The following is a 21,006-nucleotide window of genomic DNA, read 5'->3' as shown; positions in this document are numbered from 1 at the left end:
TTCTGTTTATGCAGTTTTTCTTCGACTATCTTGTGAATCGACACCCCCAAGGCACAGTTGCCACCTTGTGGATAAACTAATTACTGCAAAAAAAGTGAAATGTGCATGTGCGACCTGCGCATACAAGTACGTGCGGTTACAAAAATCCGGCGGTGCGTGTACAGTACTCTTCTGATGAGGAAATTTGCATCAAGCGCACTGTGGGCTGACTCTCACTGTCCAGCACACTTCTTCATGAGCATTTGAGTGTGAGTTTAAAAACTAGCCTAGAGCGCCATCTGCTGTTAAAACTAAGCTCAGAATTGATTCGAGAGATAAAATATTAGAATCGATCCAGAATCATTGTATCGCAAATCAGAAACAATGTATTGTCCCAGCCCTACTATAAAGCGGCTCTCCAGTGTGTACATGTTTTTACTCACGTCTGACCTCGATGGACTGAACAGAAGAAATGAACCAGAGATTTCCACGTCAAGAAGGAAGAGCCCCATAGCCACACCTACTTGTTACATCATCGCCACGAACCAATGGTACTTCAAAGGTGTTTACCAGCCCAAGAAATCTTTTTCAGAAAGTTCACTTTGGCAAGCTGTTTCAAACTCCCGAAACAAACTCCAAACAAAGTTCGTTTTGACCTGATTTTGTTCAAAATGACCAGTTTGTTTTTCAATGTTGCTTTAAGTATATCAGGGCCTTAAGCTAAACAAATATATATTTTGAATTCAGGGTCCAAAATTAACAGAAATATCACAATCTCCCAATGTTAAGAGAATCACAAACCGCCGAATAGTGCCTTATGATGATTAAATAAAGATAATTGTCAGTATGACCAGTAACTTTTTAAGGTTTAAGGTTAAGTTTTAATTTTAAGTGTGTGATGGGATGTTGGATGTCCATGTTTAAGTAATATCAGTGTGTTTAAACTGTTTCTGTAGGTCGTTTGAACTGGTGGTCCACCATGTGCACCAGCTGTAAGAAGCTACTACCGTTAGCCACAACAGGAGACGGCAACTGCCTACTGCATGCAGCTTCTTTAGGTGAGACTTTCAGAATTCATTTTCATACTCAAATGTTACGTCTTACATGAACATCTGTAACATCTGGACAAAAGAGAAGTGCTCAGTCTCAGATTTCATGTGATGTACCTTTAATTAGAAATATAAGCTTAATTCTGCTGTTATGTGTTTCTGACTAACTTGGTGTCATATGTCTGACTGTCCATGTGTTCCAGGAATGTGGGGCTTCCATGACCGGGATCTGGTGCTGCGGAAGAGTCTGTATGCCATGATGAAGAGTGGAGCAGAGAGAGAAGCTCTGAAGAGGAGGTGGAGGTGGCAACAGACTCAACAGAACAAAGAGGTTGGCAACTACCCAGCTAACAAAAATAGGTTCTAAGAACGTTTTGCTAGCGTAAGTTTTGAACTTTCAAAAAGTCGTTTTTTTTAAATGTTTTAAAATGTTTTTTCTTGGTTTTGCGGACGTTAAGGGAACATAACAGTTTCGAATTTTGGAAACACTATGAGAACATTACATTTGAATGTTCTCTGAACCTTTAAAAAATGTTAGACGAACATCCAACTAAAACATTCAGAAAAAAATAAATAAATAGTGTTTGTGGTAACGTTTTGAGAACATTATTAACTTCTTATGAACATTAAAGTTACTGGAAGAAAGTTTGTTCTCAAATTTCTCTACAAAAGTTATGAGCGAATTAAAAATGTTTTTGTACTTATATAAACGAGAGTTGAGTGTATCTCTCAACCCTCTCACACAAGTGCTCAGCTATGCAGCCGTCTATTGTTGTTGCATCTCCAGTAGTTTGTTGTTGTTATGTCTCATTCATTTATTTTTTTTTATAAAACAATGGGCCAGGCCAATGTTGCCACCTTGTGGACAAAGTAATTGTTGCAAAAAAATTCAAGGTGTACAGTATGTGCGATAAAAATCTGGCTGCGCACATGCTATGCCAATGGTGAAATTTATGCCACACATTGTACGTATAGCCTAATGTATGTGTAAAAACTGAGGTATACTTATGGCATTTTTGCCTTTATTTAGATAGTTTAGCTGGAGAGAGAACAGGAAACAAAGTGGGAGAGAGAGGGACGTGGTTAGGAAAGGACCACGAGACGGGACTCGAACTCGTGAAGTGCAACCCATGAGGCCTTCGACTCCGACAACATTTTTAAATGAAAATAATTAGCATTAATGTTTATTATCACTGTTATCATTTTCCTTCTGTTCTAAATTACTTCTCTTTCTGTTATGGATATTGAGAGTTATAAGAGAAAAAAATCAAGTCCTTCCTTGACCCAATTTCTTTTGCCATTTTGCACCTAGCCTATTAGCAGGTTTTTGCTAATATGTTAGCATGTCTTACACAAGTCCTCAAACATACCAAAAATAGTGTTTTTATTGATTTAAACATATTCAAAACAGGCGTATACTTACCACATAAAAAGATATTTGTATAGATAAGCTGCAACTTCCCTCACTTTACTAACTAGCAGCACTGCATGTTATGCTATTACTGTGTTAATTTGTGATAGTTTTTTGCTGATGTTTACATTCCTTTAGTTCTCGATTTGTTTCCTTAGCTGCCTACTTAGATATTACAAATGCAATAAAGGCACTTCTTGCAAGTAGTTTGCTAAGAAGCCGTCTGCCAAGTGAGTAGTTGTAAAGCGTAAACATTAGCCTGCAGTTCATAATGGCTCTCCCCACAAACACCCCTGATGATTAGCTTGTGCGTTTCCTCCACAGCTTTTAGCGTAAGAGCTTATTGCTGTAACAGCATACCGGAGGACAGGAAATCAGCAGCGTGATCGATAGCAGATCCTTGAATTTTTTATTAGCTGTACTGCTTTCATTGTCCTGAAGGCCCAGAGCTCTTGAATCAGCTTCTGCTGAATGAGTATCAGTGATTAAAGTCGTATGAAACGAGTGGGTGTGGATGGATTGGAAATGTTTGTGTGCATATGGGAGTGTGAGAGGTGGCTGAGAGTGAATGTGTGGGTGTGTTTCCTTTAGAAATTGTGCTTACTGATGCCACTGAGATAAAACAGGTTAGAAAACTGAAAAATTAAAAGTGCATGTGCAGAGGAATTATTTTAAATGTGTTGAATATGTTCAGAGGTATTTTCTTATGTTTACACAACCTTTTACAGAATATTTTTCTTGCTGTAACTCAAGTGTGTAAGTGTGTCAGTGTGTCAGATACAATATGCGTACTGCCAAATAATGTCAAAATTAGCAATGAATTGAGATAGTTCTCCAACTGATTTTCAGCGCAGTCCAAGCTGGAACCAAACCAGCTGGATAATGTATAGCAAATTCATTCATTCATTTAAATACACGTGTATTGTATGGAGCAGCCTTTTAGATTTTCTTTTGTCCCTAACAGGACCTACTTAGAATAAGAAGTTATGTTTGAAATCTAAAAATCCCAAATAAAAATCCCAAATAATTTTTTTACAGTTCTTATGACAAAAGTCTGAGTTTGCATTTCACTATTTTCATTCATTTTGAAAAATACTGAATCTGTTTTTGTGCAAGTGAGATGAGTAAATACATGCTCACATTTAGTCTATAACTACAATAACCATTATGTTCACACTTATGATTTCTCTCAACATGGGGACAGGAGAGCTGTCAGTCAATAAATGGGAAAACAAAGTAACTTGCATTACTTTTTTGAAAAAAGTAACTCAGATTTTAAGTTACTTGACAAAAGTAATCTGATTACACAACTCACGTTACTTGTAAAGCGTTACCCCAACACTGATCAACACGGATCAAGACTATCTACCTATCCATTTGTCTGTCCGTGTCCATCCATCCATCCGTCCATCCATAACTCGCATTACTTGTAAAGCGTTACCCCAACACTGAATATAAATCTATCTATCTATCTATCTACCTGTCCGTCCGTCCGTCCGTGTGTCCGTCCATCCATCCGTCCATACATAACTTGCATTACTTGTAAAGCAATACCCCAACACTGAATATAAATCTATCCATCTATCCATCTATCTACCTATTGTCTGTCTCTGTCACAGAAAGAATAAATATAAATATTTCTATGTAAAATACATACAAAACATATTTTAAAATGTATTAATTAAAAACTTCATTACATTTAAAACATATATAAATTCTATAAAATATAATATAAAATATATGAATTATATAAATAAAATATAATAAATTATAAAATTAAAGGTGCAGTGTGTAAATTTTAGCGGCATCTAGCAGTGAGGTTGCGAACTGCAACTAACGGCGCACACCCCTCCCTTTCGGAGAAGCTACAGTGGCCGCCTGGCCGATATGTCGTTGTCTGAGAGAGTAGAGAGTAGCCTGTGTGAAGCAATGAGGTTTCTTCTTACTTCTAACAAAGAACGGTCTCTGCTTCTAATAAACCAGATAGCTACTACTACTACTTCGTGCGTATTCAACGTAGTGACGATGCAAGCTGCCTCTAAAAATACGAACGATTTAGAAGAACAACAACATAGTGACAAAACCCGCTCTGTAGAGTGTTTGTCCGTTTAGGGCTGCTGTAGAAACATGCCGGCTCATAATGGCAACTTGACATGGAGGGGGACCCGCGGTGCATGAGATAGAAATGACTCATTCTAAGGTAATAAAAACATAACGGTTCATTATGTAAGGTCTTTATGTACCACTGAAAACATAGTTATGTATATTATATTGCATTTCTGTCAATAGATCCTCCCAAATTTTACACATTGCATCTTTAAATATATAAATGATCTAAATGATGTTTATTTCTTGAGTTTAATGGGTTCTTAATAAATATTAAGTATTTATTTATGGTCTGAGGAAAGGTGTTTTTGACAGGTGTGTTGGATATAAAATGGAGCATCTTGGAATAATAGCAAGTGGAAATGTTGCAAGTAATATTATGGGGCATGTTGTAAATCAGCAATCTCTTTCTCTCTGTAGTCGGGGCTGGTGTACACAGAGGAGGAATGGGAGAGAGAGTGGAACGAATTGCTGAAGCTGGCCTCCAGTGAGCCACGCACACACTTTAGCAAGAACGGCAACTCCAGTGGAGGGTAATGCTCACCCACATTCTCACATATCTACATCTTGTTATGTCACATTCAGTTGTCTTTCCATTATCACCTGCTGTATAGATATTCCGTTTAACTGTAAACATGTCCTCTTATGCCAATTGTTTAACCATTTGCAACAATACAACATCAAATGCTATGGAATAAAAAAATCATATCAGCCTCCAACACACATTTACCCATCAAAACACACACATACATTACTCACGTTACATTTTGTAAGGCATCAGTATGTAACGTGCAATGATTTCCACTCCAAAGTTCAACTACAATGCACTCGAACTGTGGGCGAGCTAAGGGCTGTCCCAGCATGCCCATCTTCAGTTCACACTGCACTCAGACTGCCATTAGAGGCCACTAGAGATTAACTCCATCTAGCAGCCACACTTAACACATGACCTTTAGATGGACACTATGCCATTTTCAAAACACAAAGAACCCATCAAGAACCTTTCTTTAGCTATATAAGGGACTGTTATAATGCATGGAGAAGAGTGCGGTGGCATTGAGCTTGTGTGATTGAAAAACTACTTTGAGCACATTTAAATGTGTGACACTGCCACCTGGTGGCAGTACTTGAAGTGTTACATTATATTTGGCTTCATTCAGATTAGCATACTACCAAAATGCTTGTACTCTTTCTGCAGGATGTATATTGTGCACAGCTATACCCTACTGTGTTTGCCAAATTGTGCAGTATAGATCAACGCACACTGTGTGGAACATTGTATCCCACACTGCAATGTATCTTGCTGCAAAAAAAAAAAAACCCACACAAATGAGATTGTTCACCCAAAAATCTGAATTACATTTTCATTTACTGTAACCTCATGCCATTCCAAACATGTGCGAATTTCTTCTACAGAGCACACACACAAAAAGATATTTTAACATTTTTTATTCAATGAAAGTCAGTTAGGTCCATTGCAGTCTTATTATAGTATTATTTGTATGCTATTATAGTTTTTATTACTATTTTTTAATTAGCTTTTATCTTTTATATTTTTAGTTATTTAGTTATTTTAGTTATTTATTTTTATATTACTTTTTTTTTTTTTACTTTTTTAAATTAAAAAATGTTTTAATTAATGATAACAGCATTGTTTGGACAATGTTGTTTGTACCTCAATATTCTTAAACGTTCTTGTTTTGAGTTCTGCAGAAGAAAGTCATACAGGTTTGGGAAGACAGCGTGAAGAAAGTTTAAACTATCCCTTTAATTTCTAAGATGATAGCAACAATGTAGCATGCTAATATCTGAAGCATTTATTGTTGCATATTACTGTTTCACATACTGTTTTTATTTAAAAACATATATATATATATATATTCAGTATATACTGTGTACTGTATGTAACCGGTCCTACTCGACCCGCTCTGAGCGGGATTCGAACTGGCGTATCTGGTGTGGGAGGCGGGCGCCCTAACAAGGACAGTAAAGGCCGCAACCGCTAGCATCAACCACTAGCATGCCTCTTGAGGCCAGGGGAGTGAGGTTTACATGCACAAATCTTACTGGCCTACATCCGTTACACTCACCCCCCTAAACCTCACTTCTATGGGGTCATGGCACCAAATATAACCGGTCCTACTCAAACCACTCTGAGTGGGATTCAAAATGGTGTGGGAGGCAGGTGCACTAACAAGGCCACAAGCGTCAGTCGCTAACCTGCCTCTTGAGGCCAGGGGAGTGAGGTTTACATGCACCATTCTTACTGGCCTACTTCCGTTACACTCACCCCTCTAAACCTCACTCCCATCCGGGTCACGGCTCCAAATGTAACCGGTTCTACTCACCCCGCTCTGAGTGGGATTCGAACCGGCGTGGGAGGCGGGCGCACTAACAAGGATGCTAAAGACAGCAGCCATTAGCGCCAGTTGCTAGCATGCCTCTTGAGGCCAGGGGAGTGAGGGTTACACGCACAGCTCTTACTACCCTATGTCTGTTACACTCACCCCCCAAAACCCCACTCCCATCTGGGTCACGGCACCAAATGTAACCGGTTCTACTCAACACACTCCGAGCGGGACTCGAACTGGTGTGGGAACCGGGCGCACTAACAAGGATGCTAAAGACCGCAGCCACAAGCACCAGTCTCAAGCACGCCTCTTGAGGCCAGGGGAGTGAAGGTTACACACACAACTCTTACTGGCCTACGTCTGTTATACTCACCCCTCTAAACCTCACTCCCATTTGGGTCACGGCACCAAATGTAACTGGTCCTACTTAACCCACTCTGAGCGGGATTCGAACCGGCGTGGGAGGCGAGTACACTAACAAGGATGCTAAAGACCACAGCCACTAGCATCAGTCGATAGCACGCCTCTTGAGGCGAGGGGAGTGAGGGTTACATGCACAGCTCTTACTGGCCTACGTCCGTTACATCTAGTATTTAATTCTAAACTCTGAAATATGATTCCGATTTTTCTGAATTTTGTCCTTTAAATCTATAACCATTATAAGAACTGGAAACACTCCAGTGTAATTTTTTTCAATGTTAAAATACTTTCTCCTATCTCAGTTTTATATGCAAAGAAAACTATAAGTATACCACTGATTTTATCTAGGCTGATTCCTCCCAAAAATGTAGCTCTATGTCTCTGTGGTGTTTTCAAAACATTTTTCTGTTGTTTGAGAAATCCAGCCAGCCCAGCATAGCAACACTGGCTCAACCAATTGTTTGCGTTTGGGGTGGAGCTATCTGTTTGTTCGACCAATGGCAGACAAGGCGAGTGTTTGGACAACTTTTTTGAAAACATTTTTGCTGACGCTTTTGGTGACGCTAAGTTATTTCACCTGAATTTTAAGTGAACATGTATAAACCAGAACAGTTGATCTCAGGTCACAGATATGCATGGTGGAAACTCTGCGCTGGCAGACATCAGTTTGGTTTGGTTTCTCCTTTCAGTACTGTCAACTGAAGCGCTGCGGTCAAATTCAAGTTTCGACCAAATCCTGCTTCAGAAGGAAACATACCCCTTACCTTTAATCTGCCTTCTGAAGTCACTCTGACTGGAAAGTGAAAGCATCAACCGCCAGGTCTCTGGTCATGCTTCAGACTCTTCTGGCTTGGAAAATACTGCTTCCTGTTTTTCTCAGAGAGATCAGTGTTATGTTTGCTCTCACAATAGTGATCTAAATATAAACAGCTTCCTTTTCACTTGTGTAAAAGGACCAAAAGTTTGAGATATCAGTCACTTTATTAAGCCTCAAACAATGACATAAACAGCTATATACAATGTTTTGTAAGTCTGGTACAGCATTTTAAATGTCAAATACAGTTTCAAAACACAGTGTAACTTAAGGGATGCGTTAATAAATTGCTCTGCGTGATGATGGTTTGGTGGTTTGTGCTAATGAAGTGCTTGAAATTAGTAATTTAATGTAATTCATATCTGTTTATTTTTTAAGATATGATTTGCACAAACATAGTATTTTTCACATGCTACACGTATTTTGCATATTTTTTTTTTTTAATTAGTAGACATTATTCAGTATATACTGTACAGTATGCAGTAACAGTGTGCAAGTAGTTCATTCTCAACACGGCCATATTTGTTGTAGATCATTAGATGTGACGTTATGGTGAATTGGAAGCTGCACACATTATTAAAAATGCTGCTGTAATTAGAAAGAACTGCCTGTATTGGTTTAATTTCCTTACTTTCACCATTATAAAACCGTTCTTATGTCATGAAAATGAAAATTATATTGGACATCAAATATACCTCTATATGTGTGTCTCCTAAAGTGTGGACAACTCAGAAGACCCGGTTTACGAGAGTTTGGAGGAGTTCCATGTGTTTGTATTGGCCCATGTTCTGAGAAGACCTATCGTAGTAATAGCTGACACCATGCTCAGAGACTCCGGAGGGGAAGGTAAGATTCACAATCCAGTCATTTTTCCAGCTAGAATATGTGCAGTTCTTTTATTCAGACCACTAGAAGGCTTCATAGCTTCTTTTTTTAACCCTGTTTAAATAGAAAACAACTTTATTTTTTGTGGAAAACCAATTAAAGCTGTTATCAAGAGTTATTAAATACCTGATAACTCAACTTTGTGCGACTGTAATTACATGCTTGAATGCTTTTAAAGGATTAGTATGGCCAGAAATTAAAATTGTCATCATTTACATTCCAAACCATGACTTTCTTTCATGAAAAAAACAGCTTTAAAACTTCCAAAAGGACACAAAAGCAGACCATTTACAAGAAGCAGAAGTCTCCTGCATCCATATGAAAGCTTTATGTGAGAAACAGTTTGAAATTATTTAATTTTTCACTGAAAATATTGACTTCTGCCCTAGTTTTCATGAACAAACTATTCATTTGAGTCAAGTAATTGTATAGTGCTTTACCCAATTGAAATAGTTTCAAAGCAGCTTCACAATAACATAAACAGGAAAGTAACAGAATTAATGTTGCAAACTTTATCAAATATGAGACAGATTCAAATTCTGCTGAAACGCAGCTGTAGCTGTCCTAATTCAGCTCAATTCAGTGTTGATTCATTTCAGTTCAACAACTATGTAAACTTCATTCATTATGAAACAAGTTAAATTCAGCTATAAAGCAGTTCTACAGAAGACAATAGTCTCATTATTCAGCTCATTTCAGTTCATGTTTTGTTCTCATCCGATGTAATCAGATCAATAATATTGCTGAACATTAATCGTCCCCAACTAAGCAAGCCAAAGGCGACAATGGCAAAGAACAAAACTGCATCAGGTTCCATTAATTTACAAATTCGGACTGATTCGTTCAACTTGCTGTTTCAGTGTTCCAAAGATGATCCAATGGAATGGAAGATTGGCTTTATTTTAAAAGAGCTTTATTTTAAGAGAACTATTCCTTTAAGATTTAATTTCACCAATGTCAAAGAAACACTGAAGTATGAATTTTGACAATAGATTAATTTGAAAGTTCATATAGACAAATGAACATCTACCATTTTTGTGGTGCGTACCTTGCAGCTTTTGCACCCATTCCCTTTGGAGGGCTGTACCTGCCACTGGAGGTTCCTCCCAACCGCTGTCACTGTTCCCCGCTGGTGCTGGCCTACGACCAGGCCCACTTCTCCGCCTTGGTGTCCATGGAGCAGAGAGACCAGCAGAGAGAGCAAGGTAGACACCAAACCGTCAACCAATCTCAGCAGATTGAATTAAACAATGATACAGCAGTGATTAAGTAGGTTGTCTAATTGATAATAAAGGGGACCTATTATGCAAAATTCACTTTTGCATGGTGTTTGAACATATATGTGTTGGCAGTGTGTGAACACAACCACCCTATAATGATAAAAATCCACCCACTCCTTTTATTTTAATCCCCACAAAACCTCAACAGTCTCATATAACAAGCCGTTTTCATTTTCTGAGCAGTATGATGTCATACTGCTTAGGCCCCGCCCACGACCGCTGACGGATTGTCCTGTATTAGCATAGTTTCCGCCCTGAGTGAGTTGTACACTGTCTGCCATTTTCTCCATGCCTGAATTGCTTACGGACAACGTCTCGGATGTAAGAGTGACGTCTTCATTTACTCCCGACATCAGAGCCGCTGAAGACGCAGTGGATTCGTTTTATTTTTGAAGAGAACGCGCCCCCATATACCTAAATTAATTTATGTCTGGGCGAATCATTTTACACCAGACTGCTTTGTGAACAAGGGTCAATACAAAACACGAAAGTTGTTACTCAAGGATGGAAATGGAAGTTTACCAGTTTATTAATCATCAGTAAAAAAAACTCCATCATAGCAGACGGGGTCTGCTACAACAAACTTGTATGGCAACATAAGTTATAACCGTAATTAAACTGAAACTATACCTGTCTATCTCCATGCAACATATATTCTCTGGCTCAGTAGGCATAATTGTCAGACTCCGGTTCGAACGTATAAGGCTAAACACCGCTACCGACAGTTTCTGACATTTTCGGTGCGTGAGATTGTCCTGTTTTTATGTTGCTTGAGCTCTTGAAGCTTTCTCTCTTTTGAAAGGCTGCTAATTAGATTAAATAGTGTTAAAAGTGAGTGAGAAAAACATATTTAAAATCAGTACTAGTCATTGTTATGAAGTAAATACAAGCCACTTAGTCAGTGCTGGGACAACAAAATGAATGCATCTGGAGAAATGGCATAAAAAAACAATATAAACACTAATAATTTAATAACACTGGTTTCACAGTTTCAAAATTAATGTTTTTTATACTGTATATTATAATGATGTGATGCCTAAATTCCCTTATAGCATTTAGGTTTTAGTGTTTTATTTTTAAATATTTAGACAAATAATATAGAATATTACTATAATCCTTTTATTGGATATCGGCTTATCGGTTTATTTTTAGTGCATCCCTAATATGTAATCTTTTGTGTGTAATTAAATTTTGGAGTTTTGTATCCAGTTTTGGGGGAGTTTTTGGAATTTTTTTGCATCTTTTTTGAGTAAAAATGTATTATGTGAAAACCTCTAATTAAAAATCACAACTAGTATTTCAGGTTCATTCATCACACCTGAAATAGAGTACACAAAGAAGCTGGTATTGCATGCATACTTAAAATTTGCATACTGTGCACATTTTGTAGACTGCATACTGTAGAAGTAGTATGAAAAATACGTTAGTATGCAATACTGAGTGTGAACCTGAAGTCAGTGAGGTTTAATTATTTTGTTTGCTGATTCATTCGTCCTATTCAAATAATTTTAGCAAAGAACCGACTCGAATCCATCTCATGCTAAATGAATAATGCAGACCTGAAATCGAATTACCTTTGATCAATTATTAAAAGCACATTTCGTAGATTCCAGTCGATCGGAGACTGAGACAGAAAAAAAAAAAAAGGAACTATACTGTTTAGTACTGTTTCAGACTCTCTCAGGGAGTCTGGCTCCCAGTTAAGGGCATTATTAGCTGTCTGTCTGAATTAGAGCCTCCATTCTAGACCATTATGGTTTATCTTGTACTCTGTATAGTATAGTGTAATGTACACTATAATGCGCCCCGCCCCCTCAGAAGTATGGTCTGTACACTGCAGTGGTGCCAGTGTGAGGTAAAACAACACACAACAGGCTGATGTTGTCTAGGGCTGAATGGGAATGCAGGCAGAGATCCACTCATGCTTCTCTCTCTCTCTCTCTCTCTCTCTCTCTCTCTCTCTCTCTCTCTCTCTCTCTCCCTCTCTCCAACCCCCATTTCACTGACACACTGAAGCTGTCATTACAGTACAAGCTGTTCTCTTCACACATACACACTGCAGTTTACAGTCAGGGCATTTGCCAGGCACAAACCCACACCAACTGCCAGGCACAAAGATGGTCAAAACCTTGCTTGTGCCATGAGACATTTGAACACTACCAAAAATCGAATTAATAATGTAGAGGACACCGGGGCTAGTTGTCACATAGGCCATATTTCAGTAACTATAAGGTTTTGAGTCAAATCCAATTACACAAATGTAGCACTCTAGCAGTGGTTTCAATTATGTAGTTCAAAACCCTTTAAATCAGAATATTTATTTGTAAATTTTTGTGAAAATTGTCAAATTTGTAATGAGGGAAGTAGTCGCATATGTTTAATGCCTTCTAACTTTATAGCAAAAAGCTATATTCTATTAAATATGGCCGAAAGTCATATAATAGGCTGTTTATGGCAGGTTCCGTGATGACAACTTGCCCCATAGTGTGATAACATGCCCTTTAATAGAGTACTGGTTCCTCAACCAAAACCCAATTTAAACTCTGTAGTCCCATTTAGCCACTTGTTAGCAACTGCCATTTTGTAAGACAAGTAAAAGCTTTAAAAAATGACAAGAGGGATGTATTTTAAGTCTTAGAATAAAACATGACAATATCTTGAGCTTGTGTTCACCACAGACCTTATTTCAAGCATTTAACCCATTGACTTCAGAACGATAGAACCAAAAGTGCTAAAATGCTAACTCGTTTTTGGATTTTGGCCTACAAAAATTCCTGCAGCACTCTATAACGGTGAAAAATTGGAAAAAATTGACTACTAGCCTCCATATGTTAGTTTGCCAATTAGTAACTCTGATTTGTTTCTTTGAAGAACATATTTGATGTGGTTTTGTGCCTTAAAAATGGATTTAGACAACATTGTCTGTAGTTTATGTAAATAACATGTCTGGGTGATGTTTTTATAAGAGAATGGATTGGTTGAGTGTTTATCCCACTAGATGGCACTCTCTCCTTCTGTTAACCGCAAGAAACCTCCTCGCACACCCTCTCGTACCCGATGACCCTAAAAGCATGTGGTCGGTTTGAAGCAGCGGGTTGTTGACAGATTAGAGGCCTTCGCTGTAGTCCCATTTCTCCAGGATATGAATGACTGACTCCTCTGAAAATAAAAGAAAAACACCTTGCTCACTCCCGTCTGGAATACAGGAAATTGGTGGGTTGCCAATCGTTTGTTTAAAATGTGTCTTACTGGATATCATTTAACATTCATTCATATATTATATTATATTATATTATATTACAATTATAACTTTTAAAATAAACACAGTGGATTGAATAACTCAAGTAGTTTCCTCTTGCTTTAATGAGACACCTGAGCTACTTTGTCTGATAAATTTTGACAGGTTAGAAACTTTCCTTTAAGAATGACCTAACAGCAAATTTATTTATTAATGAAATCCAGAAAAGGAAAAGTCATTTGCAGTTTTTTATGATGGAATTAAATTATCATCGAAGCAAGTATGGAAAATCACACACAAGTCTCATCCACACAAACTGACAACATACACATACTATATTGTTTTCTTTCCTTAAATGGAAAATCCTTAAATTTTGATGATCTAAAATCTAAACATTTCAAAGTAACCCTAGTTGGGAATCACTGCTTGTGGTGAAGGAGTGTTTGCCTCGGGTTCCCTCTGAGCCAAATTAGGTCAATTGATGCCGCGTGTCTGTAGACAAGTTAGCGCCATGAGGCACCACATACACTTTACCACTCCTTAACACAAATGCACACACAACAGGGCATCTCCCTCTGACTCATTTCACCATGATTCTATTCTTACCCGATCTCTCCCTCTTTTTCTCTCCATCCCTAAAGAACCGCTTGGCCTCTGCCATTTAGGGCAGATCAGTCCAGGCCAACCCCTACATGTGGTTTAGGACCTAATCTGCTCCTCCCAAACCCCTACCTCCCTTCTTCCACTTCCCGACAGAGAGTCTGTCTCTGTGTGGCTGCCTTGGTGGGTGATACCCCCCCCTCCTCCCGCCCCCCGGATCTTCCGCTCGGGTCTGCCAGGGAGTGCCCGTCTGCCCAGTGTGTGTTCAGGTGCCAGCGGTTTCCCGAGAACACTGAGACTCTTTTGTGTGTGTGTGTGTGTGTGTGTGAGAGAGAGAGAGAGAGAGAGAGAAGAGAGTCAGAGTTGTGTATCAAAGACCCCGTGACATTTTTCACATGAGTTTTGTGGCTTTCGTTGTTTGCTAGCTTTGAACATCTATATTTTAGACTACTTTTAAAAGTTCATAAAATAATTTGCATTTAGCAGATATGCACATTGAAAATCTACACTCTATGGGCCCTATCATACAACCAGAGCAATGCGTTGCGACGCAAGTGTTTTTTGCTAGTTTCAGCCCGACGCAGTTATCATTTTCACATCCTGCGCCACGTTGTTTAAATAGCAAATGCATTTGCGCCCATTTGTGTGCCCATGGGCGTGCTGGTCTGAAAACAAGGTGTGTTTAGGCGCGTTATTGGCGTGTTGCTATTTTGAGGCAACTGAAATAGATTGCGCCACTGACCAACTGAAACCTGGTCTAAAGTTAATAGCGCAATATTTGTTTTTTTATTTAAAGCGCGCGTTATTAATATGCGCCTATATCGCATACACTTTGCTTATTACACACACAGGGACGCGCAGCAGCACACAAACATGCCAAATATTAAAAATAAAAGGATTACAATGTAAAAGATTATTATTGTGTGCATAAAAATGCTTTGGTGAAATCCGGCTTTTCCCGTAGATGGTCTGCTCGCACGCTTTAACCTTGCGCACGAGCAGATCCGTTTCCTCACTAGAGAAACGTTCAGTTTTTCTGCTTGCAAATTCCGGCATGTAAATAGCGAATCCGCCATGGCGTGAGCGCAACTGGCTTTTAAAGGGAATGGGAGATGAGACTCTGATTGGTTTATTGCATGTTACACCCAAAACACACCCATTACTCATTAAGAGAATAGGGACAACCCTTTTAGACCACGCGCCGGGCGCGCCGACCATTTTTCCCGTTGTTAAACTAGCAAAAGTGGATTCGGACATGCCCTAAGCACACTTGCGCCATGCGCTTTAGACTATGTGCTTAGATCGGTAAAATAGGGCCCTTTCTCTTCCAGAAAAGCAAAGAAAAAATTTGGATCACTCATTCTGCACACGAGGGCAGGCCAATTTTTTTGTCCAATCAAATTCTTTAGAATGAAAATGCAAGCCCCTTAATACCACATTCCTGAGTTACATATAGTTAACAGCTGTGATGTAAATTAAAGCTATTTAAAAAAAGAAAGGAGACAAGCCTGTCTAGCTCAAACTTCCTGTTTTAATATGTGTCACCACAGGGAAGAAATCTGTGTCAAGTCAATTCATGGAGTCTTTACATAGTCTACTTTTGGTTTTCTTTGCTGTTGTCATTCTTCCTAAAAATAAAAACAAACCCTCAGACTCTTATTCACTCATGCGCATACACACTTGTTATTTTATCATGGTGAGGACTTCCATTTGACTATGTTATGCTAATTGCAGTTGCTATACCACAACCCTACACCTTACAGAAGCATTTTTGCCCTTTAATTTTGTAAATAAGCGGTTATTTAGTTCTTTTATTAAGATGTTTTCTTTAAATCATCATTTAGTCGCTATACAGATAGCAAAACCTTTCCCTATTCCTTATGGTTAGACATAAGTTAAAAGTATTAGTCGAGGAGTACAAAATGTGGTCATATACCTTTCATCCACTTTTCTCTTTTTCCACTCATAATTTTTCTTTAACCACAGGGTAATTGTTATATGTCATTGATTTTAAGCTGTTTTTGGCTTTAAGGCCCTTAGATTTTTTATTTTTTTTTTTTGCTATAGAGGCACTTTTCCTGTGGGTTGCAGATATACTAAATGGTTTCCCTGTGACGTGCAATGCTAGTACTGCTTTAATGCACCTTCATTTTTCTGTGGTCACACTTTATATGACACCAGTCAACCAATAGGAAACGTGTGTTGCTATTTTGAGACGTGCCTGTCCAGTTTTATGAAGACCTCTATTTTCTTTGGCATTTGGCGGGCAGCTTTTGAAGTTTCAACTTGTAAGAATGAAAAACCTTCTTGTGCCATGACCAGCTCATGCCAAGCTTCGGTTAAAAACATCCAGATTCCTCACATCACAATCAGCAGTAACCATCAGGAGACTTTCTGTATACAGTTTGCGTGTTATTTGTGGCCCTGGAAAATATGTAGGCAATCAGATTCCCACTCATGCTTTTGGGATTCATGTCGAAGCTTTGTTTAGCTGCATGATTATTGTTTACAATGGCTGTAAAATACACAGCTGCGAACGAAACTTCTGAATTCACACCTCATCAAGCACAAGCTCGGTTTGCGTGACTAAAGCGGACTAATTGTTTTCCTCAGTGGGCGCAACTGCAATGATTGATATCACCCACCAGAGGGGGAAGAGTCAAGAAAACCACAACGATCCCGGGAAATAATGCCTTGGGAGTCATTCTCAAAAGGATTATATCACACATGCAGCACATGACAGATATTCTTGCTCATAACTTTCCTCAGGCAGTGCCATGTCGTGCAGCCAGACCCACTCGGCATACATCAACCTCCCCCTCGTGCCAACAGAATAAACTCTGCATGTAATGCGCTTGTAATGTAGCATGTCAGACTCCATGAGCAGTGTTGTCTGTCAACAACTTCTGTTTGTATTATCAAGGCAGCGCTCAGTGAAAGACCTTATTTACAGTCTCGTCATCTTATGGTTACTTGTCCATTATCACTCGCTCCTGTTTATTCAGTCAGTGTATTTGGGTTGTAATAACAGACAGACGGCGTAGAGGTACTGAATACCAACAAATATTACAGGAATCAACGGCGCTCATTTCTTGAGAGCGGCCCTCGACGTCACAGTCTTCAAGTGTATACATTTGAGGTGGGTCAGTCAAGGACAGGTTTGCATGACTGCCAGAAGGGATACAAAATACATTATGCTCCAGTCCCTCAGGGTAGAACTGGCAGTGGCGGTGTTTGGACCTGGAATAAGCCCAACTGGTAACAACAGTGCGAGCTGAAGCGTGTGAGTGTGTATGCTGGGCCAAAGAAAGGAGGACAGCTGCAGTGTAGGAGTCGGGACACAACCCCACATAGCTCCAGCGTTCACCGTCTGACCCCACTCTGGTGGGAAACTGTATCTGTGTGTGCAATGGGGAACACAATGAGGTACTTGTTGGTTAGCTTTATGTATGAGTGCATGCCCACGTGTACGATTTTGTGTGTTATTCTGAACAGTGTGTGCTCTGCTTTGGGAATTCCACCTACATTTCTTTCAGTTTGGACTTTGGATGCTCTTTCTTGTCCTGGTGTGACTCCCCAAGAATTTGACCCACAAAATGCTGGAAGAAACCTCATAGCCTCATATGCGCCAGCAGTTTGTGTTTCAATAACAGTGAAAAGAACGTGATGGCTGGGGTAAATGATTTTGGCAACTTAGATGTTTTCTTGGATCAACATTTTTTTGTTGGTCTTGGAGCAACATTCCTATCAAAGAAAGATTTGAGATTATGAGGCAATAATATATGCTTCTGTTAGTCAGTGTTATTCTGACTTTATTTTCAATTTTCTTTTGTTTGTTTAATTGCCAAATTCCTGTTGTTTAACTACACTACCCATAATCCTGTGGAGAGATCTGACTTGAATCCACCTATCCAGTTGATGTTACTATGAAAACAAGAACCATGTCATAACAGCTCAGCAGTGACCTCCTACTCCCATGAAGCAGTGCGAATGACAATCTCCCTATACCAGGGGTGTCCAGTCCTGCTCCTGGAGGGCCACTGTCCTGCAGAGTTTAGCTCCAACCCCAATTAAAAACACCTGAACCAGCTAATCAAGGTCTTATTAGACATACTAGAAACTTCAAGGCAGGTGTGTTGAGGTAAGTTGGAGCTAAACTCTGCAGGATAGTGGCCCTCCAGGACCGACTTTGGACACCCCTGCCCTATACTCCTAAGCAACTTATATATTTTTTATGTCTGAATTTTTTTGCAATAAACTTTTTACTTATAATCTACGACTATAAATCAATAGTTTTATAGTAGGCATATTTGGACATGGAGAATAAATAGGATAAATACTTCTGAAAAAGTAGCTGTTTACAGATGTTCTCTATTGGCATCCTTTCCTAACCCTTGCAAAAAGTACTGTGCTGGTACCATGGTACAGTAATGATATCAGATAGTAATTCCATGGTGCTTTGTTGTTAGTGAAAACTTAAACTGAATGAAAGGTACATATTTAAGACAAAATGTCTTGCTGAAGTGAATAAAAGTTGGGAATTCTTAAAGGGTGGACTGAGATTTTGGATTATATGAATGTTCAGTGGACCAGCTGGACATTTTTGGCACTTGTTGTTGCCAGGATTGTGAATTAAAAGACATGAGTGGGAGGCAAAGTCGTGTGCTGATTGAAAATTCAACAGGGAGGAAGTGTGTTTCAAGTATGCTCATGTCTTACTGTGGAAAATGCTCTACACACTAGGGTTGCACACTAGGGTTTCATAATAATCTTATATGGCTTTATCATGATTTTATTTTATTTTTTTTTCTACTTTTATCAGCCTTACTACACAAAATGTATCTCTCCTTGACCTTTTCTTTCACACACATTCATTCATTACTGTGACTCGAAGTCTCTCACTCCTACTCTGCGTAGTGTCATTTCAATGAGTCATCGAAGAGCATTATGTTCATCATTGGTACACTGTGAGTTCTACCCAGCAGTCACCTGGCAAATGGCAGACCGTTCATGAGGAGAGGAGACAGTTTGTTCTATCAGAGAGTGCATGTTTGTGAGAGTATGGTTGTGACAGAAGGGGCTGGAATGTCTTCTGTTCAAACATGCTGTATTTTCCAACAGTCACGAGAACTGAATCACTCTCTTTATCTTTCTTGTTTCAACCCACTCTCTCTTTTCCCTTCCATTCTGTCCAGTGCTTGTTGTCTGAAAAGACTAGTCAGGTATAGTGATGAATAGAGTGATGGGAAAGGGGGAAAATGGAAGTAGTTAGAATGGATGGAAGGCTGTGATATTTTCTTTTTAGGAACAGTGCCGCACCCAGGCCTACCCACGTATGGGCCGTGTACCGCTTGATTAATGTTGAAATGTTTTTCCTGTCAAATGGGTGTTGGAAGCTTGGAAATATGATTTGTGTTTCTCTTACAAGTTTTTCAGTTTTGTCATACCTACTAGTGAAGAAGGAATTGATGATTCTCTGTGAGGAGCAGAACACTGAGTCAGTTTTTTAGGAATAATTCACCCAAAAATGAAAAATTTCACACTTTGTGTGAAAGACAACACAAAAATTTAGCTATTATGCACTGATAATCTTCGCCTGTCAAATTAAATATGGTGTTTATGGCACAGGTTGGACGTCAGTGTATTCAAACATAATAACAAAATAACATCCTTCATTTTTGGGTGAACTATCCCTTTAAGAGAAGCTAAGCAGTGTAGTCATTAATCTGAGCAAGGACACTCTTTCCCTAGACTTAGTATCCATCTATTTGCTTCATTCTGTTTTAAAACTGGTGGCAACCTGGTTTGCAGTAAATTCATCCCACATCTGAATGTTACATCTAAATCTTTCATGTTTTCTTTTTGTCCCTCCCTTTCAGCCGTCATCCCACTGACTGACTCTGAGCACAAGCTGCTAGCGCTGCACTTCGCGGTGGACCCTGGGAGGGACTGGGATTGGGGGAGGGATGACAATGACAATGCTAAGCTGGCAAAGTAAGACCCCTTTTTTTCTCTCTCTCATCCTCCAATCACCCCTACAGCAAGCTTAGCAAAATTAAATTAATAATTTGTGAGCAGGCTCTAGCCTGAATGAGAGGTAATTGAGACAAAGGTCAGTTGGAGCCAAATAAGGGCCTCTATTTATATGTTATTTTTACCATATGAGGGATTTAGAAGGGTTAAATCTGTCCAGAAGGTCCCAGCACATGGCACCAGGCCACATTATCCTCACAGAGGTCGATCTGCCCTTGAATGAATCATCTTAAAGCCTCATTCACTAATTAAAGCCTGTACATATTCCAAACTTTTATCAATTGCATATTCTTGCATTTTGTCTTATGGTTAAGAAGACTTGTGCAGGATGTTTCCAGTAACTTTCCAGAGGTCAGACAATTAAAGCATATAAATAAATTGCAGCAGCACCACCCCAGCCATGATTTACAGAAGGAAGAACAAAGACACAAAACAAACATCTGCGATAAAGCAACTGTAACGAGTTGGCCCCAACTCCATTGGCTCCATAATAGACTGATGAATGCAAACTAATTGCTGTCATTCTCTGGAAACTAGATTTATGCACTGATTGAGTTCCTAATTTCTACCGTTCCTTCACTGGCACGTAAGAGATGACAAGAAATTGCAGCAGGCCTCATTTGAGCTGATAAAAACCTTTTGTGCTACAAATCAGGTTTTAGAAAATATGTTTGACTATGTTCTCTCTCACTCTAGTCTTATTCTATCACTGGAAGCTAAACTAAACCTTCTGCACAACTACATGAATGTAACATGGATTCGAATTCCTTCTGAAACAAGAGTAAGTGATCATCCATTTATTAGTTGAAAAAAAAAATGCTTCTGGAGGCAGGACCATGC

At 39.1% G+C, this 21,006-nt stretch overlaps 1 protein-coding gene across 2 annotated transcripts in view; it reads left to right on the top strand.

Moving 5' to 3' along the window:
* otud7a (OTU deubiquitinase 7A) overlaps window positions 1-21,006 on the top strand; it is an 88,791-nt gene that overhangs the window by 62,655 nt on the left and 5,130 nt on the right. For both annotated transcript variants that reach the window (XM_051884321.1, XM_051884322.1), the window contains exons 6-12: window positions 936-1,037; window positions 1,232-1,359; window positions 4,966-5,078; window positions 8,849-8,976; window positions 10,071-10,220; window positions 20,013-20,127; window positions 20,863-20,947. In XM_051884321.1, the coding sequence (XP_051740281.1) occupies window positions 936-1,037; window positions 1,232-1,359; window positions 4,966-5,078; window positions 8,849-8,976; window positions 10,071-10,220; window positions 20,013-20,127; window positions 20,863-20,947 (821 nt within the window). The remainder of the gene's footprint in view (window positions 1-935; window positions 1,038-1,231; window positions 1,360-4,965; window positions 5,079-8,848; window positions 8,977-10,070; window positions 10,221-20,012; window positions 20,128-20,862; window positions 20,948-21,006) is intronic.

Source organism: Ctenopharyngodon idella, chromosome 24, assembly GCF_019924925.1.
Source record: "Ctenopharyngodon idella isolate HZGC_01 chromosome 24, HZGC01, whole genome shotgun sequence".
Lineage (NCBI taxonomy): Eukaryota > Metazoa > Chordata > Actinopteri > Cypriniformes > Xenocyprididae > Ctenopharyngodon > Ctenopharyngodon idella.
This window is presented reverse-complemented; position numbering and strand designations above follow the sequence as displayed.